At 37.2% G+C, this 17,336-nt stretch overlaps 1 protein-coding gene across 2 annotated transcripts in view; it reads left to right on the top strand.

The window, feature by feature from the left end:
* nxph2a (neurexophilin 2a) overlaps window positions 1-16,440 on the top strand; it is a 28,024-nt gene extending 11,584 nt beyond the window's left edge. For both annotated transcript variants that reach the window (XM_028436219.1, XM_028436218.1), the window contains exon 3: window positions 15,009-16,440. In XM_028436219.1, coding sequence (XP_028292020.1) covers window positions 15,009-15,755 — 747 coding nt within the window. In that variant the 3' untranslated portion in view covers window positions 15,756-16,440. The remainder of the gene's footprint in view (window positions 1-15,008) is intronic.
* The last annotated feature ends 896 nt before the right edge of the window (window positions 16,441-17,336 follow it).

Genomic DNA, 17,336 nt, shown 5'->3' on the forward strand with positions numbered 1-17,336 from the left:
CCCAATCCAAACACATCGAGTTTAAAAGTCATGTCCATGCTAATTTTCATCAATCTCCATTTGTTCTAAGAGCCGATCCAGATTGCTGACTCAGGGATTTTTTGATATTAACATTGGAAAGCCCATTTATGACCTTTCAAAAATTCATATATTTCATTTCATTAAAATTTGGTGGATTGATGTCGGGTTGTGGCCTCTATCAACATGTCGAGTTTCGTACAGATCCAGAATGTGGATTTTGCAGCAGGTTGAAGTTTGTAGATATCACCAGGATATCTTCATTCCACTAAAGTCTATCACGAGATACAGTTTGGTCAAGATCTGGATCCTGATCCAGGTTTGAGTGTTAAAAAACATGTTGAATGTCCACCATCTTTGAAAGTCATTTCTACTGTTGTTTGTAGATTAATGGCTGTCAAATCTGGTTTTAGAACCTTAACCTACAACAAAAGTTCAAGTGTTTGTCATGCGATTTGCAGCTTTTGACACATGCGAAATCGGGCGTTTTCAATAGTCTGCGCTGAACGACCGCTTTCATTTATTTGTTAGCAGGATTACGTCAAAAGTACTCAACAGATTTTGACAACCAAAGATAGACAAGTGTCAAACTCAAGGTCCGGGGGCCAAATCCAGTCCTTTAGAGCATTCAATTCGGCCCACAGGAAACAGTAGAATTAAGAAAACATTGTGTAATTTACCAAATAATTCAGTTGTAGATATCTGAAGTTGACAATTTTAGTAAAACTCCACAATATTTTAAGAGGTTCATAGTTTTCCCAACACTAATATCACTAGAATGCAGTCATTTTTAATTGCAAATTGTGGAAAGAACTCTAACTTTTTCCATAAATCTTAAAATTTCTCGCAAACAATTCAAAATTCCTCTAAATAACACAAAAATTGGTTACAAAATCAAGAAGTTGTGAAGTGAGGATCCTACTGGGACTGATGTTGAAAAATAAGGGAAAAAGATGTTAAAATAGCTCTAAAATTTCTAAAATGTTGGGTTGGCTCCTCAGTTACTCCACCGAATCAGTTAGAAATGTTTAGTCTCTTATACTTCAGTGAGTGACTGATGTCTCTTCCATTCTTTCCACTATCTCGACTACAACCTCTTCCCACCATGACCAATCACACAACCATCATGAAGCATCATCTGTCTCTGGTGTGCTCAAGTGATGTTTTGCGCCGATAATAATGTGGAGATGCTGCCGGGATTGAAGGGAGAAAAAGAAAAAACATCAGCAGCGCGTGTGTGTGTGTGTGTGTGTGTACAGTGTCTTTGTAGCTTGTACATCACATGTGACAAACTCAAGGTGCGTGGGGCCAAATCCGGCCATTTAGAGGATCTAACTTGGTCCGCAAGTAAAAATGACAGAGAAAACATGAATCACTGTTGTGGTCAAATAATTCAGTTGTAGATATCTCAGCCTATCAGACTATGCAAATTCAATGATACTGAACAATATTTACAGGAATCACAGTTTTCCTATGCTTATATCACATCATGGCAGTCATTTTAAATTTCAAATTGTTGAAAGAACTCTCAATTTTTCTAAATAAAGTAGTTTTATGTAAATTATTCCACAAAAGTTCCCCAAATTCAATTTTTAAAAAATGTTCACAAAATCAAGGACATTTAGGTGAAAATTCTGCAGTGACTTCCCATGCAGTTTTCATCCATCACATGGGAATGTGTTGATTTTCAAACGTCTTTATTTTTCTTCCATTTTCAGCTTCCAATATCTCAGGAGCTACATCACATAGGAAACTGAAATTTTGTGTAGTAATATATATACTGTACATCCTATCTGGTGGACATGCCAGCTCCTCAAAATTGGAAAAAAGTTTGTCTGTCTTGGGTCTGGAACATGTTTGGGCCTTCAGTAAACAACTTAGCATATGTCTCAGCTCCCTGTAATGTGATCAGCTTTGAGCTGTGAACATAGACTGTTCACATCACTAATAACTAGTCACATATATGCATTGGTTCTTGGGTGACACGCTCTTGAAATCCAAAAAAAAAAAAAAAAGTTAACAATATTAATTTGCCCATAACTGCATCTGGTAATGTAAGAAACAAATATGATCTCTGCTTGAATTTATAGTATAAATGTTACTCTTTCTTAGGATATGAAATAGTTTTACTTAATGCAACTAATTTTGGACCCCAACATTGGGGTAATTTAATAACTCGCAAATACTGAAAATCCTTTACATGAGGCCATTGTAACTTGCCTCTGTGTCTTATAATCATTTTTGTTTATTAGTTTTTCACTAGTAACATGAAAAATATAAATAGTAGTAGAACATGAGGAATTTGTTCATAATTAATATGTTTTAAAAAATAAATGTTTTTCTGATGCAATGGTTTACAGTATATGTAGTCAGTGCCTCACAAACTTTATACATCATTTATACGTGGAAGTGCAAACTACTGTTGAATTTTTTTGTTTTCCTGCCTATAATCTGTGGCTCAAACTGCTTTGTGTTCCCGAAGTAAAATTATTTTGACACCTCGGATATACATTAAAAAAAAAAAGTCCAATCTAGTGTGTAATTTTCTACAGTTTTCTAAATAGCGATGGTCTAAACTCAAACAGGCCGTTTTCAGCATCATGGTGATGATTCTCGAGGCTGTTTTTTGTCTCTATCTCACTGAGGTCAGGTGTTAATGGCCTCAAAGATGATACCGGTCGGTAGTAGAAATACAACACACACACATTCAATAAGCTGCCCCTCGGTGAGATTTTGCCGTTTGTGATCCACCTCAACACCGAAGCACCTGCCATGTGCTTTCCCGGACAGCCTCTGATTAAAAGTGATGTCTGTGGAGCGTGAGTCTGAGTACCAATCTATTCTCCGGGAGAATGTGTAGACTCTCACCTCGCCTCCGGGGTCTTTCTCTTTCTTAGAACGGCTCTTGGTGTGAATCATTACAAACGATACAACGCAAGGAACATCAGGAGGCTGATAGCTCAGATGGAACATTGGGTAAAAAGAGCAGAGTTTTATGGTGGACAGGGCCACTTGTCATGTTTGAAAGCTTTAAAAAGCAAGAATGCTGCAGTCCATCCAAGCTCTGCGGCAATCAGCAGTGAAAACACAGCATCGGCTTAGTAGCAGCTCTATGTGACAGGTGTTGTGTAGCAACAGCAAAGGGAAAGTATTACTGTAGGCAGACGTGGGTTTTTGTTGCTTTTTTTGCGGAGTGGCCAGATTGTTACTACGTGGAAAGCGCATCAAGTTAATGAAGCTTCAGACACGGGAAATTAGCATGGAAATGAATTGCCCCACCAAAGTTAGGTCAATTTGCACACAGAAATCCATGAAGAACAGTGAAGTGCATCATTGGAACGGCTCCGTATGCCCTGATGAGCAGGTTAATTGTCCATTGTGTTTATTGTGAGAAAGACGCCCAAAACCAATTGTCCCCCAGAAACGAATCTGAAACTTATGGGCTGGAAAAAACAAAGATCAACTTCGAATATTCAAAGTACGACGGCTTATTAGGGTCACATTAAAATAGGAAATCTGAGCATTAAAGGTCCAGTATTATGCTATTTTTCACCCATCACCATTTGTTCTAAGAACCCCAACAACATAGTTTTTGAGGTTAATTTTAACTCGCCTGTTTTCTGGAGTTTTAGCCCTCTTAAAAGTCACTTTCAGAGCGCTACTAAACACAGGCTGTTTTTAGGGCCTTCATGCCAAGTCAATTTAAGACGATAGTCCACTGTTTTGTCCAACCGCTGCATCGCATTGGGTCACAAACATGTCAGATCATCCCATAAAGGAAATACATGGCAGTATAACGGCTACTAAAAGTGAAACTGATTGTGAGCACTCTTCGGTTTATCTATATACTGGATTATCTATTTAACGAAAATACATTATCTGTTATATTAACAGAGGTCATTTGAGAGGGAGGAGCTCACATTCTTATGTAAGGTAGGAGGAACCAGGATTGTCAGGAGGAGGAGTTTCCGCGTTGTGATGTCACAACGCGAGAAAAATCCAACTCGCCCATTTGGAGCTGACTTTTTACAAAATGTGGAATAACAAGAGAGGAAAGAAACAGAACTTTTTCAACTTTGGCCCTCTGAATGAAGCTAAAGGAATGTATATCACTGTAGCAAAACCATTATGAAGTGATTTTTTTCATAGTACTGCCCCTTAAAAGTCGTATTATTTTTAGATTAAAGTCAATTTTACGACAATAAAGTCGTGATATGTCGAGAATAGAGTCGTAATTTCATGAGAATGAAGTAGTATCTTAAAAAACTCAATCGTACATAATGGTCCCCGTTGAATGCAACGTAACACTTCAATTGAATGCAATATAACGCTACAAGAAAGAATAATGCACATCAATGTAAAGCACTTTGAGTGCCTATGAAAAAGCGCTATATAAAATCTAAAGCATTACTATTTTTATTATTGTTTAACTGATAATAGTGTGGTGGTGATGGGTCAAAAGGCTCAGTATTTCACCATGTGTGAAACTTGAAGAGAAGTATAATCTCACTAAAAGTTCCACATTCTCCATAATGCACAAGTGACCGCGACAGACAATATTCTGTTTGTATTTCAATTTTATTCTCATGAATTTTATTCTTGAAATATTGCAACTTTAATCTCGTAGTTCCCTGATTTTTATTTTATTTAAATGTGGTCCTAATACGCCGTAGTATCAAAGCCTAAATATTCCAGCTCCAGATATGTTGCAGAGGAATGATCTTAATTTACTCATCTCAAGTCATGAGTCAGCATCGCACTTTACTTGTTTCAGGTTGAAGGTTTTCTCTATCAGTCATGAAAACAACCCTGGGGGCGCTGAGCACAATGTCCTTTCTCTCTGCAACAGCATCTCTACAGATCATCTAACAGCCAGATGTCGCAAGGCTTCTTAACAACTTTCTAGAGGCTACTTCTGGTCACTATGGCAATTACTTTTATGTCAGACCTCTAAATGTAAAAGATATGTCTAGCTACAAGACACGCAGCAGCCAGCTTCATATAGTGCTCATTACAGTTCAAATGGAGAGGCTGATTCATCCACACTACATGTACCATTAATATCAAGTTTTGCCATCAACCTTTACCATTTTTTGACTTTCAAAAAAAGAGGACACTTGGGCTGACCTTGGCAAATCATAAAGTACTCGACATTTCTTTGAATCTACCTTTTAACGGCAAGATACAATATAGTAGATAAATAAGTTGTTATTGTCCATAAGGTTTAAAAATTCATCTCTTTGGACTTTTAAAAAACACCATCATTATGCATCATGACAATTTGTCCTTGACAAATCTCATATGAACCTTCTTAAAATCTCTCAATCACTGAAACAATGAGAAACATCTCCTCCCAGAAATTAAAGCTATACAACCAAAAACTCAAGGCTTAATGAAAATGTAAATAAACATTAAAAGTACACTTAAAAAAAAACCTGCATAACTTTGTTCTCTAATGATTCCATCACATGAGTAAACAGTACCACAACGAACCATGTTGACTGTAAAGACCAACTTCTTAGCTTTCAGAAACTGGTGAAATGTAAATGTAACGGTGTCACGGTCCGAGTTTACCTCCTTACTGAGATTTTCTTACAATCTCAGTACGTGACTGCTACGTACTGAGATGTACCCGTGCACAGAGATTGCTATAGTGATTTTAAAAAAATGCTTAAAAAATCACATCAGTCGACTATCGATAAAAAAAAAAGATGATTGTCATGATCAGATTTATATGAATACAACAGCTTATTATTGTAAAGTTACATTAGGTTAACTGTTATTTATTGCAATGTATATTATAATCATGTTTTTTTGGAAAATGAATTACCCTTCACCATGAAGAAGATTAAGCTGTCTATCCTTTCTTTGTGACGTTGGAACCTCTCCTGTCTCGTATATTGAGCAGTTGCACATTTTTCCCCCCAAAAAGGAGCCATTCAGCACTCGTCAAATAACATGAGCTTTGAAATTGAATTTTCAATCTCAGCACGGCGGAAGTAGCAAAACTCACAGCGGAACTAGCAAAAATTAATTTTCCGGTAGTGGGCATGCTCATAATCGATCACAGTACAAGGTAAACTCAGACCGTGACACCTGTCTTTAACGTGTTCCCTGAGATGCGTTCAAGGTCTCATTAACTTGTAAAACATCCCCAGACAAGACATGAAAAAAGGACGTCTCCCGGTTAATCCGGACGTATGGTCACCCTAGTAGACACACCAGGATCTCCAGCTGCTTTCCTCAGTCATCTAGTCATCATGTGACATCTGTGAAAGCTTTACACAAAAGTCATTTTATGCACGTTTTTGTGCAAAACCTCAACACAAATCTACATAGTTTCTCATTTTAACTCTAAATCTGTTTTTTTTTTTTTTTTTTAAATACAAGTTTGAGGATATTAGAAAAGGTATTTACAGCCAAGCTTCTTTTAGAATATTTTACGTTATGTTTACACACTCCAGTACAGTAGGTAATTATATGCACATATTTAAGCTGGTTGCAACGCGCCACTAACAAGAAAGAAGAAGAAGAAAAGAAGAATATCTTTTTACTGTCATGTTTTGCTTTGACCAAGAATGATCACTGGCAAAGAGTTTTAATTAACTGACAATGTTCTTAACCCTAAAAATAAATTGCTTATTAAAATAGCTCATTATTAAAGCTAGAAACAAACAGATAACTATCTCAAGCATAAAATCCGTTTATAGGCCATCTCTTGTGAGAGTCTGCCCATTTTTTTATGGATGGTACAGCATAAATATGCTTTTAGTCGCTAAAAGTGTTGGACACGCAGTAAACAGAGCTTTTGTCAGATCGTATTAAACATTTACGTTCAACAGCTACTAACCTTCATGGTAACAGTCATCATCTAAGTAGCCATCCGTTTAGGTAGCTGTAGTGAATATTAATTGCAAAAGATCAAATATAGCATCGCCAATACTGGAGGTTTATTAGGTTATTTCCTTTAGCCACTGTAGAGCACTTTAGCCACCGAAATTTGTATGGTAGCTAAGCACTAGCTAGCATCGTTTACAACACGGTTAATGTGTTAGTGTTGCGTTTGTCTGAATAATTTTGCATTGGGTTTAAGAATTCACTATGCTAATAATAGCGAATCAGGTAGTTAGCTAGCGGTTTGGATGCTACCATTAAATTATTTAGACAAACTCAACACTATTCGTTTCAATTTAGCGCTTTTAAAGCTAATTAATGACGTTACTAAAGCAAGAAAACTCAAAACATGTGTTATTTTATCCTTAAATGAAGAGTGTACTGCACTTACAGTAGCTAACAATAGCAATATCACCACTACGCGGTTGTTGTGAAGTCTTTCAGTGTTGCATATCGTGTTATACTGTTTTACAGTCGATATAATCCTTTTCTTTGTTTTCTTGGTTAAGATTTTGTAAAACATTTAGTAGCCTGCATAATAAATGTTCTATAATATGTATATGTATGCTAGTATTTCTAGTTAATTATGGGATGATTTAAATGCTCAGTTTGTGTTTTAATAGGTGTTTAAATAAATATTAAAAGAAAATGTTAATATCAAAACATATCTAAAGCTTGTCAGACAGCTTGAAAACATCTTGTGCTGAGATGGTAGAGGTGTAAATCACAATTAGCACTTTCCCACTAAATCTGATGACAGGTTATATGAAAACTTGGGTGATTTCTGTATAAAAGTAGTTCATAGATCTTACACTGAATATTAATTTGAAAGAGTGGCTATTAGCGGCTTTTACAGTTTCTCACAAAGTGGTGATATTGGATGTAAATAGAAATAGGTTTGTTTTTTCTTTTCTCTTGACTGACTTCATTAAAAGCCCTGAATGAAGTCTTAATGGTGATGTTTAGCAGAGTATGTGTAGGTGGAATAATAACTTAATGGCTGTATGTAAAGTTCAAGCATGTATAAAAGAAACCTCTGTCACTTTGTGCTAATGAAATGAGGTCTGGTGTTTTTCAGCTCTGTAATGTGTGCAGCTATTATCAGAATAATGTCTTGTTTCAAGTCGCCCTACGACGCCTCTAGCGCGGCGGCACCGATTAAGAAATCTTAATTAAGCTTTTGTAGATTCTCCTTCATCAGACCTTGCCTCTTTTTGTCCAAAAAACTCTTCACGGCTGCTTTTAGGAGACACCACTTCAGCCCTGGTGAAGAAGAAGGTATACTGGTGTGTGTGTGTGTGTGTGTGTGTGTGTGTGTGTAGAGGTGTAAAGAGCACTGATATATCATACTCAAGTAAAAGTACTGTCACTTGATTTAAATTCTACTCAAGTACAAATAAGTCATACATAAAATAATCAAGTACAAGTAAAAAAGTAACTCAAATAAATAGTACTCAAAGTAAAAGTTACAAGTTACTTTTGCCCCCTACGTTTATTTTTGTTAATAAATGTGGCCACGGCTCCCTTGCATACGGTAAACATCTTGCACAATGAAATTATTTTCAACAAAGGCATCTGTATAAAATAAAAGGTTTGTCAAAATGTACAATTATGTAATAAAATAACACCAATGATTGTTGTGTAATTGCAATATAATATTTTATTTTTCCTACTGTAATGTGTGCACTTGCATTTAATCCTTTTTTTTATTATTTATCATTTATTTTTTCCTCTCCTTTTTTCTTTGTTTTGTGTTTGTTCTTTTTATTTGTAATATTTCTGTAGCCTCTGTAATGCAAGTAATTTCCCCCTGGGATAAACAAAGTATTTCTGATTCTGATTTAAATTCAAAATCCTAAAATTCTCAGGCTCTAAAGCTAAATTTATGAACTCTAAAACTGAGAAAATAACCGGTATTCAATGCTGTTTTAACGCAATGCATTACGGTTAATTAATTACTTATTTAAAATATGATGTGATGCATTTGATTGTTGTCTGGTCATTTCATTTTTTATTCATTTATTTTTTTTTTGTAATTTCACAATGTCCGTTGATCATTTTAAAACAAAACAAAAAAAAAAAAATCATTTACTCAGTAACGATTGGGTGTAGAAATGTAATGAATTACTTTAATTTAAAACGTACATAATTACAAGTAAAAAACAAGAAAGTGTCTATTTGTACGGCTGTCGTACGGTCAACCCCCAGTGCTATTGGTACAGTTACCGAAGTCCAAGTATGTAGCGTCTTAGGATTAGGGTTAGGTTTAGGGTCAGGTGATAACCCAATATCGCAACAATTTTTAGGGTAAGGGTTAAGTTTAGTCTTAGTCACATGACCTAAACTGGCCAATGACGGAACCTATCAATTGACCTAAACTGGTCAAATAGGAGCGCTGCGTACGGATAGAATGTCGGTATATTAATACGGTAACCGTACGGATGGCCACTGCCTAAAAACAACTCAATTACAGTAACGTGAGTACTTCACTTTCACCTCTGGTGCAGCAAAAGGGATGAAAGCGAGAAAGACGCTAACCAAAGCCTGTTTGTTAGGGCCTGTTTTCAAGGTTCTATACTTCAACTCTTCTCAGGGGGCATTTAAGTATTAGATACCCCTCTGCTGAGCCCCTTGTTGTCAAAGAAATTTCCCCAGTTGCTCGTCATACTTAAACCTCCTCTCTCATTTCCATTATAATCATCCTATACACAGCTCACCTGAGATTTGCATTAAAAGACAATTTAGTTTCACCTCTGAAGCTGTAGCGCAGCATGACACGCAGTGTGTAACGGATAGAACAATTTGAGTTGACAGAAAAAAAGGGTGCCGGGGTCTCTTTTGTTCCCAGCAGTGAAGAGAAGAGAGAGAGAAAAAAAGAGAAAAATAAATGCAAACAGATTTGATGTTCGGCTTCGGTTGTTATTGTGACACAGAGAAGTGAAGTCAAATTAACGGCTGAGCTCACGAGAGGGGAATTGGTTGATTAAATGACTGGAAATGTGATTAACTACACAGAGGGACATTATTGGAGTGTTTCTTAATTCAGTTCCTCTGTTTGTTTACAAGGAGCAACTGACTTCATTAAAGCAACATAGGAGCTAAAGAAGAGCCCAGCAAATATTGATTATACATTACATCTCTAAATTCAGCTGTTTCTGGGATCCAAAACCTCAGCAAAGGAAACTAAAAGCTGCAATTATATATACATATATATACTGTATTAGTGCTGGGCAATACATTGAGATTCAAGATATATTGAGTTTTCTGCTTTGGCAATATAGAAAATTACACCATCACCTATAAAGGTATATTTCTATTTTGTAGCTTATTTCAGTGTTTTCAACCTTGTTGTCGGGACCCCATGTGGGGTCACCTGGAGTTTAAATTTGGTCGCCTGAAATGTCTAGTAATTGATTTAAAAAAAAAAAAAAGATAAAAAATATAATACAGTATAACAAATGTGATATCAAAATGGGGTCACGATCCAAAAAAGGTTGGAAATTACTGGCTTATTTTATATTACATTTTCATTTTCTGAGTCACATCTTACGTTTCTTCTCAGAACAGCATGAAAAGCACAGTTAGATGTAATTCTGAATGCCTATTTTTACTTTAAGTTAAAAATTTCGAGAAATATATCATATATTGACATTGAGATTTGAATTTTGATCCTTATCACCCAGCCCTAATTATTTGTGTGTGTGTATATATATATATATATATATATATATATATATATATATATATATATATATATATATATATATATATATATATATATATATATAAAATGGAAAGTCTATGAGGTAATGAGGTAAAAAAAAACAAATTCCAGCAAAGGGACCTAGTTTGTGAGTAAGCTTTATACACATGTGCCTCATCAGCTTAAAGCAAAAATCATAATTAGTCTCGTCTTCAAACAAACACAGCTTTGTACTTTCAACATCTGTTTTCTCTCAGTGATCCCCACAACCAGGCCAGAGGAACTGCACCACTGCTAATTACTAATAACAATACCTAAGCTTATTGCACTGAATTATTACAGCTTTATCTGAAGTGGACCAGGATTGCTCCTGCAGCTAAACGGCTTTAAGCTACATGGTGGGATCACAGTTTAATGCTGCGGCTGGATTAGCACTATTCTTAGCTTTCTTAACTGCAGTGCTAAAAAAAAAAAAAGAAAAAGAAAAAGGGAGGTTCAAGAGTTGGGCAATGTTGCAAGTTTTAGAAATTAATGTGTGTGATCGATTTGTTTCTTAACTTATATTTGTAAATTGAAATTCAAATGCTCTGCACTGTCACAAGCTATCCTGAAATGCTAGCCAAGAATTTAGCATTGAGATAAACTGCCCAATGGATTCAGTCAGTGTTGACAACTTATCTGATTGACTTTTTCTTTCTGAAAAGCGACTAGCGACAAATCACGTGGCATTTTCTGGTGTAAGCTACAGTTTCTCAACCGTACAGCTCCATCCACTGAAAATAGCCATTTGGTGTTTTTGCCTTTTAGTTTCTACACTTAAAACCTGAACCTTTCTGAAAAATAAAACAGTACTTAAAGGTCCCATGTCGTGCTATTTTTCACCCATCTCCATTTGTTCTAAAAACCCCAAAAACATAGTATTTCAGGTTTATTTTCCCAAACTCGCACGGAACACTTTTCCAGAGTTTTATCCTCTGAAAAGTCACTTTCTCAGCAACTCTACACAAACAGGCTGATTTGTGGCCTACTTATGGATATTCATGAGTGGGCGTGTCTATAGACGGGACACTGACTTCCTCCTCCCCGCACGGTGACGTAGGGGCAGAGGACGGCCCGCCCTCCTCCCACCCACTCCGTAGCCGAGCTCATGCTGCTTTATAAGCATGAGACAGAGCGTGGGGGCGGGGCGGGGCGTTTGCCGGTACATACATAGACTGCAGAAAATACATCCATAGCACCGCGCAAAGGATGCTGACATGCTCACCTTTGTGGGCGTGTCTGTTTACATGTCAATCACAGCAGAGAGCTTCCTGGAGGCGCGGCGTTTCCAAAAAGTTCCGCATTCACACGGGAACGTTTTCAAAACGATCCCCGTTTACATGCGACCGCGGGGACACATGAAAATGGCGGTATCCTGTATGGTTTTGCAATGAACCAAAATAAGCACATGAGCGCCGCAGAGACGCTTCCTCACAGTGCTCGTGGGCATCACTCTTTGGAATTAAACTGAACTTCTCCAACAAAGCGTTGATTTACTTCACGTCTCTTGGATCAGCGAAGACTTACTTCTTGCCTGTGGCCAAAGATAACGTGGACCTAACACGTGCGTTATGTGGAAGATAACTGAACATGCAAATGCTTTGAACAATAGCTAAAAAATTGATATGGGCGGGACTCCTGGTCTATACTCTAAAATCCCTACGTAACAATCTATGCTGTGCTCACTAGCTACTCAATACCCACTACACCTCTCTATTCACAATTATCTCAATCCAACCAACTCGCTAAGGATTTCAGAGTCCTCAGGTGCATTGTTTAAAAGGAGGGGCGGGGCTAACAGTGGTGGCTCATAATGTCACAAACCTCTTCTCTGCCAATAGCAAAATTAAATTGTAGTAACTGGATTTCAACCCATAGATGGCAGTCCCTCTTACATTTTAACAACAAAATACACCACATTTTAATACTTTGATCCTTTAGTCCAACTCTTGACATTTTAGTCAATCAACAACACTACTTTATACCCAAATACATTTGTTTTCAGCAGAAAGAAATTGGTTTTGGGGTTTAGTTCGTCTTATAGCGCCCCTCCATCAAAGGACCAACATTTCTACCAATTCCCACTTGATGCCCGTGTACTAAAACACTACAATACTGGCTAAATGTCATCATTCTCCATCACAATACACACAAAATCCTCTACCGACTACAGGAGAGGTAACAAATTAAATCAGACTGCTTGACCTTTACGAAGAAAGAGTCTCGTTCTGGCAGCTCTAATGTACCCTTAATCCTTCATTTGGCTCCACGTCTAAAGACTGATTGCAAATCAATACGTTCTATCTTTACGATCAGCACTTGAGGCCACAATAAGTAATGAACCAGCGATTTGTGTCACGTTAAGTTTATATTACTGTATTGAATTTGTTTTGGTCAAGAGTTCTTTGTTTTTCCTGTTATGTGTTTTTCGCGAAGACTAATTGAAGGAAATACTTTATAAAGCCAATGTTGTAGAACGATTGTTGCGGTCATGTATATTCACAAACAGATTGTGAAGTTAAAGGCCAACACAACATCTCATGTGTGTAACATTACAGTGAATATCCACATGTGAATGAGACCAATGGGCTAACCTGAAATTACTTTTTGATACAGTTCACTCTATTCTCTGGATTTGGTCCAGCAGAAAAATGCTTATTTTTCTTCTTCTGCTTCTTAAACTTAACATCTTGTATATGACTAATTTGTTTACTTTCTTATTATTACTTTCAATAGAAATATATCAAATTACATTTCCTTAATAAAGGATTTTTTCTAGAAATTGGGGAAAACTAAATTAGGTTTGGAGAAGAAGATTGGCCTGTCCAGATAGTGGAAGATGTCCGTACGAATCGATACTGCGTTTTTCTGGTTGAACGAAGCTTCTATTGGGCCGTGTGATGACAGATTTCCATCTTGATTAGAGTTGATACCCCAAGGATGACAAAAGTCCAATCCACGGGCCATGATTTGTCAGTTATTGGCTTGAGAAGCATAAAAGTGAAGTGATTGCCTTCACTTTTTTACAGATCTCTCGTTTTCTCAAGGCCTGTGGCAGTGTATCAAGCTTTCTACCACCATCATCAACACACAGATTAGAGGATGCGCTTGGGAACAGACATGTGCAACTGGAGGCCTGGGGGGGTCACACAAGACCATCGGTCTAATTTTGTGCAACCCCAAAAGAAAATGGCCATAAAAAAAGAAAAAGAAAAAAACATATAAAATAAGAAAAATATACGCAAACTGATGACAGAAATATTCCATAACCACACACACTTCAGTGTCATTTAAGACAGTGGTTCTGAATTTTAGTAATTTGAAAAACTAAATAGAATTTTTTTCAAACTTTTCATTTGTGCACAAAATGAACCATGCATCAGTTGCATACTAAATCACTGTGTTCAAAGAACTAAACCAAAAACACATGAACTTCACGCAATAACATATTAATAAACATCTCATTTGAATATTTGTAAATTATTTTATAATTTATATGTATTATTATTGTAATTTATCTTTTAATACACTAGTTTACAATCAAAATTTATTTTGTGTGTCTAGGCCCCTGCTGAACTCCTAGGACTGACTTAACAAACCCCTGGGGTTCGATTGAACCCAGGCTAAAAACCATTGACGTAAGGGTTTCTGACTTCAATTTTAAATTCCATTTTGTAGCAAAAAGCTCTTATAGTAACACCTTCAACATCACATCTTCAAAACGTTAGAGATGTTCCAGATGCAGAGCCGTTTCTGGCTGTATGCAGACAATACAAATGCATAGGGCACCAAAGCTAAGCTGTAGATAGAAATCTACTCAATAATTCCAGTTCAGTTTTTCTTCTTTTTTGAAATAATACGTTATGGTTTCAACATTTTTCAGGAAATTTACTTTGATATCCTGACATGTTTCGACTGTCGGGAGATCAAAGTAAATTTCCTGAAAAAAGTTGTCTGAATAAATGAAATGTACCCAAGTTAAGATCTGCTATTAATTAGGATGTTTAATTCAATGAGGGGTTTGTTCTGACTGTAGCCTAATTTAGCTGGTTAAGTGCAATAAATAGTAATAGTTCGTATTCGCATTCTATGCAGCTCTGTCTCTCAGGAATGTTATAGTGTATAATAAGAGCTTGACGTAAAGTTTTCAGTTACCTAATGAAAAGGTTTGTTTTTTTTCATTATTATTGTATCTTTGCTGAAATGTCATGTCTCCCAAAATACAGATGTTTTTTTTTTTCCTAAGACCATGTTGTATTTTCTGGTATTACATCTATTGATTGAACTGTTATTGGCATCTGAAGTCTAATATTGTGTTTTTCTTATCTACCTATGTCCCTCCTTCTCTGTAAAGGTCACATGCAAGAAAGTGCAAGGAGAAGCCACCGAACTGATCGAGTGGAGGGGCAGCGATAACCAACAGAAAATATCTCCCACAGGCGCCAGCCCACGAATCCTCAACCCCCTGCGTCTGTTTGCCAGAGGCTCCCCTGAGTTCAGGAGCAACATGAGGGAGTTGACATATTTACAGAACATGGAGGACTTCTGGGACTGGTTATCTAACCAGACAGATGTTCAGGGAACACAGGCCAGAACTAAACGCCGGCCCATCGTCAAGACTGGCAAGTTCAAAAAAATGTTCGGTTGGGGGGACTTTCACTCAAACATCAAGACCGTCAAACTCAACCTGCTTATCACCGGAAAGATCGTGGATCACGGAAACGGCACATTCAGTGTCTACTTTCGTCACAATTCCACCGGCCTGGGAAATGTATCGGTTAGTCTCGTGCCACCTTCAAAGGTGGTGGAGTTTGAGATTGCTCAGCAGTCGACGCTGGAGACCAAAGACACCAAATCGTTCAACTGTCGCATAGAGTACGAAAAGACGGATCGCAACAAGAAGACTGCGCTGTGCAGCTTTGACCCGTCCAAGGTGTGTTATCAGGAGCAGACGCAGAGCCACGTGTCATGGCTGTGCTCGAAACCCTTCAAAGTCATATGCATCTATATCGCATTTTACAGCGTAGACTACAAACTGGTGCAGAAGGTATGCCCCGACTATAACTATCACAGTGACACGCCATACTCCTCTACTGGCTGACTTAGTCGATGATGGTATGCACTTGCTGTTTGTTTTCGTCTTTAAATACTGTAAATATCAAGCTCTAACTGTTTCAGAAAGTGTGAATTAAAGAAAAACTGCAATTCCCTAAAGTTCTTTGGTGTAACTCTTCCGATAGTTATAGGCGTTCAAGGGCTCGGTTCTAGAGGTTGGCTTGGGATTAAGAAGTAGCCAACAACCCCCCCACCACTAACAACAGCACCTGTTCTCTCCAAAGTACAAATATAATTAGTAGCTTGTCCAGATGTTCTCTGCAAGGCAAGACCACAGGCAAGAATCCTTCCCAGTCGGAGGTTCAACGCTAGCTTCTGACAAATGTTTTCCTTAAGACTTCAACAATTAAACAAGATCGTTTTCACTCAACGAAGCAAAAGTTTTGCTAAGCTTATTCAGCCTCAGAGTCTAAAGTGAAAAATGTCCGTACATTTCCAGGTAGTTTCACTGACAATGCGCTCATTGTTTTAAAACAGATAACATTCATTTGTACCACAAGCCACGGGCTAGACAGTGTCTATTAATTTACATTAGTTCAAAAGGCATTCGATAATCCATATGGTCCATGCTGCCAATCCCTTTTGTTACAGTTAACTTCTTCAAACAATGAGACAACTGAATCAGTCACTTCTAACAGCATGTCATAAAGATAATTTATTAAACTATTTGAGCATACAAAAAAAAAAAAAAAAAATGGGGGAAAGTTTTGCCACATGTGTGGTTTTTGTGCACCTTTAAATGTGTCCATTTTCTGCTGTAGAAGCTTAACCAGTCTGGAATTTAACATCTGTGTTTGCAGGATGCACTTTGAGGATTAATGTGTCTGAAGCGGCAGGGAGAAAAGGAGGGGGGGGGGTGATAATAATTGCAGGACAGGTGGATTTAGTGAGTCTGACAGACAATTATCAGCACTTTGTCATGGTCCTGCCACTAGCCCCGGCATTACCTGTCTTTAATAGGCTTTAATTAGCCTGGGAAATTTCATTTACCCCAAATGGAGAACCTTAAATGAATGGGTAAAAAAAAAAAGGGGAAAAAAAGGCAGCGCTACAAAATCCATCTGCAATTTTAATGAGAAGTGGGACTAAATGTGAAGTATTAAACATTTCCCAGTTGTACAGGAAGATTAAGTTGAAAGACTTTAGAGTAAAACAACCAATCATGTAGCACATGGTGTAAATGTGTTTGATTTCAAAGGGTTTTGGTTAACTGTGAAACGCCAAGAGTTGACTTGTTTGCACACGCTGTCATTCCTTCCTTGCCGTTTCTTTTTTTAGTTGTTCTTTGTGTCAATATCAGCTGCTGTAAATGATCCTGACACCTTCTACAAGAGGTGATGTGTATGATCTATGTTGATGTTTCAGTTCCACACCTTTGTGCAAATGCTGTGTATTATTGTGCAACTCGAAACCTGGTGTGTGCTTATTATTACCGGCTTTGGGGGAAAAATGACGATTAATGGAAGATTTTTTTAAGTGGGAATTCTATTCATTGAAAAGTTACGGTAACACTTTACTTGAAGTTTTATATATAAAGGCTGGCATTACGCTGTTATGACATGACACC

Source organism: Gouania willdenowi, chromosome 21 (assembly GCF_900634775.1).
Source record: "Gouania willdenowi chromosome 21, fGouWil2.1, whole genome shotgun sequence".
Lineage (NCBI taxonomy): Eukaryota > Metazoa > Chordata > Actinopteri > Blenniiformes > Gobiesocidae > Gouania > Gouania willdenowi.